At 25.9% G+C, this 13030-nt stretch overlaps 1 protein-coding gene across 1 annotated transcript; it reads left to right on the forward strand.

The window, feature by feature from the left end:
• The first annotated feature begins 8341 nt into the window (after positions 1-8341).
• On the forward strand, positions 8342-11130 carry LOC119689821 (phospholipase A1). The gene is made up of 3 exons (XM_038104733.1): positions 8342-8421; positions 9843-10260; positions 10325-11130. Exons 1-3 carry the CDS (start codon positions 8358-8360, stop codon positions 11043-11045), a joined length of 1203 nt encoding a protein of 400 aa, XP_037960661.1. The 5' UTR covers positions 8342-8357; the 3' UTR covers positions 11046-11130.
• Positions 11131-13030: the final 1900 nt, after the last annotated feature.

Here is a 13030-nt window from a genome sequence, read left to right on the forward strand (position 1 = left end):
TTTAACGGTACCATTTTCTTGAAAATATTCCTTAGCTGTGCAAAATTTAAATTAAATAAGGAAAATCAGATTTTTAAGAGTGAAAAATCTTTAAAATTTCAAAAAATTTGTAGATTCCCTATAAGTAAAATAAAAGAAAAAATGTTTGAAGAAATAAAAATATATCAGTTCATAACTTCTAATAAAACACATATATGTAAAGTGATTTGAAGCAACTGCTACTTCACTATCCTTCTCTAACTTCACCCAAAATTTGCATTGTAGGTCATCTTTACCGCAGATACTTATATTACTTGAATACTGTAAAGGTTACTTTATCTAACACCTACTTTTTGCATCTTTTTTTTTAAAAATCGTAACATTCAATTCACGTTTATCTTTCAATTTCATTTTTTAATATACTCATTCAGCTTATTTATTATCAGTTGCAACTATTTTGGGGTCTCCATTATTAGTACGATATCATCTACTTACTAAAAGATTTTTTTAGTCACTCCTACAAATTCCAAACCATCCGATATAGTTTTGGTTAAGTTATTTAGAAGTTTAGCAAAGAGCAGTAGACTTAGCACACAAACCCGTTTTACTTCCCTGTCTTTTTTAACCACTTCGATAACTTATTTCCCTCCCACACAGCAGATTTGCTTTTCCAATGTTATAGCTCAATTGAAATACATCTGCGATATATATAGAAATTGAAAGGCTCAAATTCACAAATATTATACCGAAATAAAATTCAGTAAATTAAATTAAAATTTTAAATTTTAATATAACATAGTATTTAATATAAGTTCAAGCAACCTTTTTGGAGACAGCATTATTAAAAAATTTAAATAAGAATAATAAAATAATAAAAAATTTTATCTATTGTTTTCGCGAAGACCAAGTTTATTGAAAATATACTGTTATTAGTCAAACACTCGATATGCGCATTTATTATATTATCTTGTATATCTTACTTTTACTAAAATTAAAGCATGATATATATTATATTATCTATTATCTTTTAGAAGTGTTGATACCTTATGTAAGCACATTTCATAATATCTATTAACTCCCAATATCACTAAAATCAAAGATTATATAAAATTATGTTATCTCTTCTCTTACAATATTACTCAAATTAAAATATGGTATATAAAAACACCCTTTAATATGTTTATATGCGCTCCATATAAACTTGATATTGTTATTTATACGCAAATTATATAATCTATTATCTCTCGCTATCGCTAAAATTAAAACATGGTATATATTGTATAATCTGTTATCTCTCCTTATCGTTAAAACTGAAACATGGTATATATTATATTATCTATTATCTCTCACTAACATTAAAATTAAAACACGGTTAATAAAAACATGTATTTTATATGCTTTCCCATATCTCGCTGTAGCTCGATATAATATATTCCATGAAATAAACCCCTTCCTGCATATATTATCTCGACTATCTTGTTACTGATAAATGAAAGATATACTATTGTTCTGTTAAGACTGTAAAAATGTAAATATAAATTAACGTGACCCCAGTAATTGTGCTTTCACCTATTTCAAAGCAACAAACAAAAAAAAAAGAGTTTCTAAAATGCACTAAGCGAAACTTTGTTATCTGTAAATGCGATTAAACGAGCCTACAGCACCCGGCAAGTGGTTTCGAAAGCATTCTCAAAATCCAAGCTCTCACGTAAAAGAAACAAATTTGCGAATTCCCACAATAAATAACGCAAAAACGCTAAAACGCTAAATCTCAAATTGGAAATAACACTAAAGGAATTTCCCGGGCAACGCAAGTGCTCCCCATGCACTTAACTTAACCAAGAGGGGAAAGAATACCCAACGCTCGTCGTGCCACTGATAAATCTCAGGTCTCGAATGCGTATACATTGGGTCAATAGAACGGCCGGTGTACGGAGCACGGAGACTTAGAATCACAAATCACAACGAAATCAATTAAAGTCCGAAAAAGTCGCTCGGAAAAAAACCGTAAACAAAACTTGAAAAACCGATTAACTCGAATGTGAGGTGAAACAGCCGCGAAGGCGTCCACAACAAAACGCCTAATTGAAATACAAATACAAATACCAAAACAAAAACAAAAACACATAATATTGAAAAAGAAAAAAAAACACGAAGAAAAAAAAACAAAGAAAACAAACGCAAAATAAAAAACAATTTGTAAAAAGCAGGCACGCGAGCAATTATCGCTCACGCTTTGTCTAACTCTGACGCATTGATGTAGAGTTGAGCTGCTTGCGAAGTAAAACCCAGAATGGAAAAGCACAGAACATAACAAAGCGTGGACAAAACGCAACTGTTGCTCACTGCATTGATAAGCCAAGCCAAGCAGAGCCAAGCCAAGCCAAGCCATGGCAAGGCATGGCATGGGAAAACAAGGCAAGCCAGCGGCGTGTGCGGGATTCGAGGTGCTCGCATGCATGTGAAATGTGAAACGTGGTTGCCAGCTTCTATTGATTGCGTTTTTTTGAGGGTTTTATAAGGTTTTTTATTTGCGATTCGAAAAACACAAATATTGCAAAATTTTGTTCAATTAAAAGACAAGTTTTTAGTTTTTGGTTTTTTTTTTGTCCAACATTCAAACGATTTGGCTTAGAAAACTATGTACGATTGAGACTATTTTTTTTTGTTTTTGTTTTTGTAATTCATTTCTTAATTTCATAATAGTTCAATACAATTTTTAAAATATTTTTTGTTAGAACTAAATTTAATTTTTATTTCGTATGTAAAACTTTTTTTTTATTAAGAATAAAATAAATTCTAATTTTTCACACAATTTTTTTTTTATTAAAATATATACAATTATATATTGTATTACAATATATACAATTTATTTGAAAAGTTAATATAAATATGAAAAAGTAAAATTCGTAATTTTTTTTTGTAGTGTAATTTTATTTTTATTAATAATAAAATATTTAATTTTATATTTCTAATAAAGTGCTTTGCAGGAACTTCTATATAAATATTTAATATTTATAATATTAAATAAATATAAGAAAAATAATTTAATTTTTAATATATACATAAAATAATTTTTTTGTTATTTTTATAGTTTTTATAATAAAAAAAATTTTATTTTAATGACAATTGTTTTTATTAATAATAAAATAATTAATTTAATAAAGTGCTCTGCAGGCACTCATATATAAATATTTAATATTTATAATATTAAATAAATAAAAGAAAAATAATTTAATTTTTAGTACATACATATAATCATTTCTCATTTAAAATAACTTTTAAATATTTATATAATAAACAATTTTTATTTTAATGACAATTGTTTTTATTAATAATAAAATAATTAATTTAATAAAGTGTTTTTGCAGCCATTCATATATAAATATTTAATATTTATAATATTAAATAAATAAAAGAAAAATAATTTAATTTTTAGTATATAACTACAATTATTTTTAAGTTATATTTAATATTTTTATAATAAAAAATTTTTATTTTAATGACAATTGTTTTTATTAATAATGAAATAATTAATTTCCCATGATTTTTTAATAAAGTGTTTTTGCAGGCACTTCTATTTAAATACATAAATATTTAAAATTTATAATATTAAATAAATAAAAACAAAAATAACATTGTTTTTAATATATACATGTTATTATTTTTAAGTTATTTATAATATTTTTATTATAAAAAATTTTTATTTTAATAACAATTGTTTTAATAAAAATGTTTTAGTTTTAATATAAACAAATTTAATTTTGAATTGTTTAAAAAATTGTATTTATTTAAGCACGAATTTTAATTTTTTTTTTTTGATTTTGTATGTGAGACATTTTTTTTATTAAAAATAAAGTTATTTATAATTTTTCACCTGAATTTTTTTTATATAAATAAATAAATTATTTTTTTATTAATAAATTATTTCTGCACACACTTTATTTTTAAGAAAAATAATTCAATTTTAAATATATACGTATACATTTTTATGTATATTTTGTGTATATATTTGAATACATATATCCATATAGTTTTAAATTTTTTTAAATAAATTTTTATAGTATTTTTTGTTAATGAAAATTGCTTTAATTCTAATGTATGTATAAAAATGATTAGTAATATTAGTAACATTAGTAATATTCTTTTTTTGTAGGCTGTGAATTTAATTTTGATTTTTTTATTTGAAATGTTTCATTTTCTTTTTAAATTTAATTTTTTTTTATTTAATTGAATTTCTTCTTTTATTAAGATTAACTTTAAAATTATGTTTTTATAAGGAATTGTTTGGAATTAATATTTTAGTGGAATTATGTTTTTTTTCTATATAAAATAAATTTCATTTTAATTTTTTATAAGAAAGTCTATTTCTACCGTTTAATGTTTCTACAGTTTTATTTCTCATTTGGAATTCTTTTATTGATAATAAATGAATTTTTAATTATTTGTATGAAATTCTTAATTTTTGTAGAAAATAAATTTAATTTTAATATTTTATACGAAATTTATTTTTATTGATAATAAATTTTCTTTTACAGTCTTCTATGATAAATTTATGATTGACTAAATTTGTAAAAATTTTTTTCTTATTAAAAATAAATCTTTATTTCTTTGAATTTATTTTAATTTATCAATGAAAAATTCATTTCTTTTTGAAAAGAAATCTAATTTTAATGTCTTCTATTATCCTTTCTAGTAACTTTTCAGGTGAAATTTTTCTCTAATTGAAAATAAATTACTTTTAATATTTTCTTGAAAATTCATATAAAATATGATTTATTGAATTTTACTTTTTCGTGTACAATTATAATTACATTTAATTAAATGTAAATAAATTGTAAATGTAAATAAATTTAAATAAAAATTTTGAAATTCTTTATTAAATGTGTAATATTAATATACTTATAATGCAATTTTTTTTTGTTTGGATTTAATTAGTTATGTATTTAATCATAATTTTCTAAACTTTTATCAGTTAATTATATTTTAGCCTTTTGACTTATAATTTTTAATCCATAAGTATAATACAAAATATATATAATAATATTTGATTGTTTCCTAATGTAAAATTAAAAAAAAAATGTTTTACTCATGGGGAAAATACTTGATAACCTCTTATCTCGTAATTACAATCAACTCATTTTACACTGTATTAACCTGCTATGTAATTCAATTGAGGAAATAATATAATTGATTAAGGAACTATAAATATATATATTAATTTTTTTTTTTAATTATCAACATATTATTTTTATTTATAATATGGCATTTATCAAACAAATGCAATGAACTTTTTTAGTTCTAAGTATGTCAGTCTTGATAATGGCTAATATATTAGATTCATTTATACATGTTCACATATAAATAAAGATCGACGAAGATAATTTTGGATGATAGATTATTGAATATACAATAAATTATCAATATAAATGATATCAGTATTTTATTGAAATGAACGACATTCTGATATAGGTTAGGCTAGGTTGGAGTGACGTCTTCGTGCAACAAAGCCCATTGAAGCTTAAATAATGGCACGTTGTAATATTATATTTTTATAACAATGATAAAATATACAAAATATATCATTGGAGAACAAAATTATTATGAACTATCCTCAATTAAAAAAAAAATTTAAGTTAATTTTTCTGACAAAGTTTTAAGTTTAAGTAATTTATTAATTTGTTTCAAAATATGAAAACCACATATTTAGTATTAGATCACAGGCTTTGTTGGGTCCTAGAAGTTTGCAAAAGTCTAAAATTAGTTGGATTTCTTACTAACATAGATAATCTATATACTATTCAATAATTTTACTTTTTCACTTGACTGGTTGATAGGCTTCTGTTATGTTAATTCTATATGCTTGTTAAAATTTTATAAGAATTATTACCGCTTGATATAGTCATTGAATTCTATCAATCTATCAATTTTATCAAATGATAGAAAAGGCTTCACAACAAGTAACACATCGAAAGATGGACATCACTGAATTTATGCACCTTATATTGGTGATTCTTAATGATATTATATCGAGCCAACCGTTTCTTGTGAATACACATATATAATTTAAGTTAAGTTATTCTTGGGTTTTATTTATGCCATCAAACTCACCCAAATTGTGGACAGACTCATGCAACCGTACCAAACAAAATATTACCACCCAAGTACTTATGTCATATTTCTACACAAATTCGGTCATCTTTATCATATATCTGTAGTACTGTACTGTGACATTTTTATAGCATTTCTTTATGTTGTTCGAACCAACACATCCAGGTGACCTATAACCATTTTCCTGTACTTAGCTGCTCCTTCATACGCACAATTCTTCTCATAATATTGCTTTTACTTCATACCTGCTTAGACTGTTTTAGTGTAGGTTTTCAATTCCCCCGCGAGAAAGTGTTTAGAATATTCCCAAAGTAAGATATGCTTGTTGTAAGGATCGACTTAAATCCAGTAGGCAACAACCGATATTGGTTAAAGTATAAATGCTAGTGAGTTAGTTTTACTTGCCGCACTTGACCGGATGTATTAATGTAGTAGCAAGACGGACAGGACCCTTAGCTTTGGTTGTACTGACTAATAGACGTTTGCCTTTTTGAGAGTAATATCGTGTTGATTGTGGCTTAAACCTTAGGTTACGCAGGCAGAATGACTGTATTCAATACTCACATTCAAAGAACAGAAGAGATATAGAAGAAAACTATCTACATACATATAGCGTCAATTGAGTTTTCTGGATTTCCATGGAGGGGGGGCTTATCATTGCATTATAGTGATACGTATATTAAGATCATCGTGTTCTAATGACAGATAATTACTTTAAAATAATATGGACTCTGTAGATCTTTAGTGATCGATATTACTTTAATAGTACTCTTAATGTTGTCATTTTTCATTTTGTTTATTTGTATCTTATCCTGGCACACATTTCATTCACTTGTATTTTTTGTTTATGCTCAGACTTTCAGAAAGATCAATAGACATCTTTCTGTCACACAAATTATCAGTTATAGTATTTTAATTAAGTTACTTTTACATCTTTTTCTTCACTTAAATTTGACCCTAGGTATTGAAATTGCATTGGCTGACTGACGGACATGGGCTTACCAACCGCAATTAAAAACAATACAAAGATCAAAGATCAACTAGTTAAGTAAAATATTAGCATTTCGACTTAGTTATTATTGGTTGTTTAGCAATATTTAGGTCATGATTCGACCCAATATCGGTTTTTCCGCTAAGTACAAATAAGTTTATTGGCATTCCGTATGATTACTGTTATTAAATTTTCATTTGAACATATCAAATTGGCCTTGAATCAGCACAATAACATCGTCATATTAAATCTTCCAAGATATTTTATCTGATACCATACCCTTTTATGTTTTAAAAGTAATAAAGAATTCATTTCAAGTTTTTGTGGTAGGATATATATAGACCAGTAATCCATTTGCAAGATATTTACGAGTTATTTCACTTTAATAAGTTTAACTATTTTTATTTATTATTTATTTTTGTATAACAATATCATGCCGGGTAAAGCTAGTACTGAAGCAACCTCATTTACCCAATGAAATGCGACTGGATGGATGAATTTCTGGAATTCCTTTCGCATTCATTCTCGAACTTCTCATTTGTTTCAATTAGTTTCTGTACTCGTAACTTTTAACCGCCGATCAATGCAGTTGTATTGAAATACTTTCCTTAATTTAATAAAAATAATATTATTGCATTGTTGCAACAATCAATCAAAAATTTTGCAAATATAATGAAAACCCGATTTTGTGCAATTGAACCAAATTTCGTTTTGCAGAGTTTAACTTTAATTAAAAAGTTTGCAATGAGAAAGTGAGTGGTGGGTATTAATTCCGCATACTCTGTACGTTACTCTGTACGTTATTCAGCTTTGAGTGGGGAAAGGTGGCAGCACGAAATCAAATAAAGTAGAACGAATCTTTTGTAAAGAACTTGAAATTCCGCAACAATAAGAGCACGAGTAGGGGAAACACTGCAGCATGAATTGAGAATGCAAAAATTTTAAAAATAACTTAAAATACAAATAAAAGTCGAAATGCATGTAGAATGGTTGGTACCAGCGACGGTCTTAGGGAAAACTATATAAAAGTCGTTGCTAGCGCTATTGTTGTTAACAGAGTTCGATAGCAATTGTCAAGAGCAACATCTCAACCCAGCGTAGCACAGCTTAGCTCAGCCCAGTTCGGTTCAACTCAGCTCAACTCGCAACAATTCATTCCGAAACGAAACTATCGTAGCTGTTTAGTTTAGGCGCGAATAAACGAATAACGAGTAAAACTAACAAATAACGAATAAAAATTATATTTAATTTAATTAATTACTTAAACTTCAATAAAATGAAAATGCTAATTAAATTGCTCATAATAACGATGTGCTTCATTTTAATGAGCCTGCAAAGCGGTAAGCGTTCCACTAATGCATTTAATTTCTAATTAAAGTTTTTTAAAACTTGATTGAAACTAATATTTATTAGCATTATTTTTTTTAATTTTTATAAACTTAATATATTTATGTATGTATAAAATTGTTTATATATACATTATATATATTTAACAAAGCTCAAAGATCATAGAATCGCAATTTAAAGTTACAAATTTACTATTTATGTATATACATAATATATAATATATTAATATATACATAAATATATAAACATACCAAAATACATAAATATTTATATAAATAAATATACATATAAATTATACAGAAAGTGAGAAAAGTGTTTCAGCAGAAAAGGAACTTCACTATTTATGTGTATATTAATACATATATATATTAATATATGTATATTAATAATATGTTAGTATACACATTAATAATATATAAAAATATAAATACACATAAATATATATTACTATATATATATACATATAAATAAATTTTACAGAGTGTGAGAAAAGAAAAGGACATTTGTCATAATTACATATAATGTGATTTAAAAAAAAACATTTTTAAAAACATCATTAAAATAAAATAAAATACAAAAAAAAAATTAAATAAAATAATTTAAATTTAAGTATGATAAAAATGAAATTTAAAATAAAGTATATGAAATATAAAATGTGAAAAAATTTTAATATTATAGTAATATAAATCACTATAAATTAAACAAAAATTTTAAATTAAAAAAAGAATGCTTTGAAATTAATGAAAAGGCAGAAGTGAAAAATTATATATTTATAAGCTTCTGTTTTTCACTTCAATAAATATATAAATAATAAATAAATAAAGATTAATAAATATGTAAATAAATATTTATATTTAAAAGCTTTTAATTTTTCAATTCAGCCTTTTTATTAAATATAAATAATTGAAAAAGTGAACTAACAATTATTCCAAAAAATACTTTTATTTGTGTATAAAAATCAAATATATAAGTTGATTAAATATAATTGTATAAACTAACGCAGAAAAATAAATTTAAAATATAAAAAAAAATTAAGTGAAATAAAGAACGTAAAACAAATTATTTTTTATATTTTAAAAATTTTAGTATAAAACTCTCTATTATTTTTTATAAAAAAAAACTTTAATTAGCAAGTAAATATATAAATAAAATAAATATAAATAAAGTATATATATAAATAAAATATAAGTATAAATACAGAATAATCAATTAAGATTAATTTATAAAAACAAAAAATATTAAATAAATAAAATATGAAATAAAATGCATAAAAAACAAATAAATGTATATAATAAAATACAAGAAATGAAATATATAAAATATAAATAATATATTATTATTATTATTAATATGTTTATTATTATTATAAATTAATTTATTTTAATTTGTTTGGTTTTTTGTTTTTATATTATAGCCAGCACAACTCCACATCGTCATCATAATCACGATCACCAACATGATCACAATCACCACCATAATCACGATCACAAACATGATCACAGTCACAATAGCAGGAATATTGCAAATAATGAAGCGGATGACGAAAATACAGACATCAATGAAACGCTTGAAGACGAGTTTGAATCAGATAAATTCTGTGAGTGGGATAAGTGTGATAAAGATAAGGACTTAAGGGAACCAAGAGGTTTTAGTAAATATCTGGACCTTCAATTCTTGAAAAAATTAGTCAAAAACTTAAATCCATTCTCAAAGGGAGATATGCAGATGAGATATTTTCTGTTTAAAAAAGATTTTTCCGAATGTGGTCACGAGATTTTCTTAGGTGACAACAGTATATTCACATCGGGACTGAATGCAACCCATCCAACAAGGTAAATTTAAAATTTACATATCCGGTTAGAGAAGTATACTTAAAATATATGTATTTTTTTATAGAATTGTTGTACATGGTTGGATGAGTGGTACGCGCGGATCCTTTAATCGTGATGTTAAAAACGCTTACCTCAGTCGCGGTGATTATAACGTTATTGTTGCGGATTGGAGTGCAAGCGCTACAAATTTAAATTATTTCTCAGTGGTTAAAATGATTGAGGGTTTCGGTGAACAGTTAGCCAAATTTACTACATATTTACACGACAGCATGCAAGTCAATTATGATGACATATACGTTATCGGTCATTCATTGGGCGCACAAATTGCTGGTGCAGCTGGAAAACGTCTTAAGCCTGCGCAGTATAATACAATATTTGCGCTGGACCCCGCTGGACCCAAATTTAGAAAACGTAGCATTGAATGTCGTATTGATCCTACTGATGCCAAATATGTTGAGTCTATGCAAACAAGTGCTAATTTGGGCTTTTTAGAGCCAACTGGCAGTGCCACATTCTATCCAAATTATGGTTATTATCAGCGTAAATGTTATTATCTGGGCTGTTCACATATACGTGCTTATAAAATGTTTGCCGAATCCATTGTGTCCAAAATTGGTTTCTGGGGTACGCGGTGCCAGCGTTCCAACAAGGACTTCGAATGTAGTGAACAGCCAAATGATTTCTTTCGAATGGGAGGAGAACCTTCAGTACCAAAGGCTGGTATATTTTATGTTAAGACGGGCACAAGTGAGCCTTTTGCTTTAGGTCGTAATATTACTGTTTAAGCAAATATAAATAAGATTGGATATAGAGAGGATTAAATTTAGATATTTCATATATGTATATTCGTTGTAAGCAAAACCCACCAAATACTCGTATTTTTTAAGAAAATATTATTAATAAAATATCTTTTTGGGTATTTTAAATTTATATATTATTATTTCATAACAATAAATTGTGTAGATTAAAGCAAAAAAAAATTTTTGAGTTTATTTCTGGGCGAGAAATTGGTAAAATTTGGATATTCCAGAAAATTGAAGAAGAAAAATATTTCTAGTCGGGTTGTGTATTGAATGAAGTTATGAGATATATACACAAACTATTATATTGCATTTATTGTAATAAATGAATGTCTTGAACACCTATTTCGAAACTCCGAGACGTGTCAGCTTGATAGTAAATCGCTTTAATCGTTTAACAACCGCTGAACATGTTAAAACTTTTTAAACTTACTACAAAAACACCTTCGCCAGAATACAAAAAATTTTTCCTAACGATATTTCGCAAGATTTTTGAGTGTGTTGATTTTAGCTCAGATCGTTACCAGAATTACCGTGTAAATTTGCTGATGTCAATATATTTATTCCTAAAAGTAGATAGCGAAATTTAAATTATAAATTCTGGATTAACTTTTTCGTCTCTAAAAATATGCAATCTATAGAAAATGATTATTCAAGCCAAAGTATTACTAGGTTTGTTATAACCTATTTACTGGGTAAAACTTATACGCATTTCTGTGATTCAGATTAAATCACACAGCATTTTTGGAGGCTTTAATAGATAATCAGCCGGTTTTGAATATTTACAATAAAAAATAAATCTCAAATAAGTTTTTGTTTATTTAATGAGAATTTCGTGTCAGGTTAGCTTAGACTAGAAAAAGGGCCTTCTACACCAAAGCCAACTTGGGTCTGAATAATGCCTTATTGTGTTTTTTTTAATGACTTACTCACATTAAATAACACTCAACTTACAATAAAGAATTATTTTTCATATCCTAAGTAAGATAAAAACCGTGCTATGTTAAATATATTATTTCAAAGTAGTTTCAATTACAGAACCACTTCAAGATTATGGAGAATATAACTAAATCTTTTAATGGACACAACTGTTTTGGTTCGCTTTACCGTCTCTGATATGCTCCTCGAATTCTGAAGTTAAAGCAAATACTTCCAAATTTAATTATAAATTGATTTTAATATATTTAAATAAGTATTCATATAATTTTAATTGCAGTAAATTGTGCTAACATAGGCAATTAAATTCACAAACAAAATGGCTCTACGTGGGCTGTATAAGATTTCTTACAGCTAATTTGCTTTCACTAATTATGCTGTATTAAATGCTAATATCTTCGACAAGCAAATCCGAACTAAGCCTATTATTAGTTCGATTTCCTACGTTGAATGCCTGCATTTCATTAAATTCAAAATACAAATATCAACAGCCCCACAAAGCATTGAAATGCAAATAAGCAAATATTAGGAGCTTGAGTACTATATTTAATGCTTATTAAAAATACTTTCTCAATATCTGCCAGCTAATGATAGCTGAAGGCCGAGCATCATTACTCGATATGTGAATTGAACTAAAAACTTACTGATGAAAGGCAATACCAAGGATTCTTCGAATGTACATGTTTTCAGATTACATTTTTTTACATGAGATGAAAAGCCGGATTAAGTGGATCATTAGTGTTGAGTGCGCTGAAAAGCAATTTTAAGTTTTACTCAAATTTTGTTAAAACATGCAGTAAATTATAAGTATATGAAATGGTTTTTAAGTTTGTAGCATTTAACTTTATTACATTTTTATCTTTGCGAATTTTCATCAGTAAATATTGATTCCCTTCTTCATCTTCCATATTTCCGCAGTAAATTTTCTGTCATCCTTCTATTTACAGATATCTAGCTATTGAAAGGTCTCTTCTAATAAGAGGGCATAACTAACTATACTGCAGGCTCCAAATACGATACAAGGCTAAGTTTTT

This window comes from Teleopsis dalmanni, chromosome X (assembly GCF_002237135.1).
Source record: "Teleopsis dalmanni isolate 2A chromosome X, ASM223713v2, whole genome shotgun sequence".
Classification (NCBI taxonomy): domain Eukaryota; kingdom Metazoa; phylum Arthropoda; class Insecta; order Diptera; family Diopsidae; genus Teleopsis; species Teleopsis dalmanni.

Coding starts and splice junctions, on each gene's coding strand:
- LOC119689821 (XM_038104733.1), top strand. CDS start 8,358: ATGAAAATGCTAATTAAATTGCTCATAATAACGATGTGCTTCATTTTA. Junction 8,422..9,842: donor TTTAATGAGCCTGCAAAGCG/GTAAGCGTTCCA, acceptor TTTATATTATAG/CCAGCACAACTCCACATCGT. Junction 10,261..10,324: donor AATGCAACCCATCCAACAAG/GTAAATTTAAAA, acceptor ATTTTTTTATAG/AATTGTTGTACATGGTTGGA.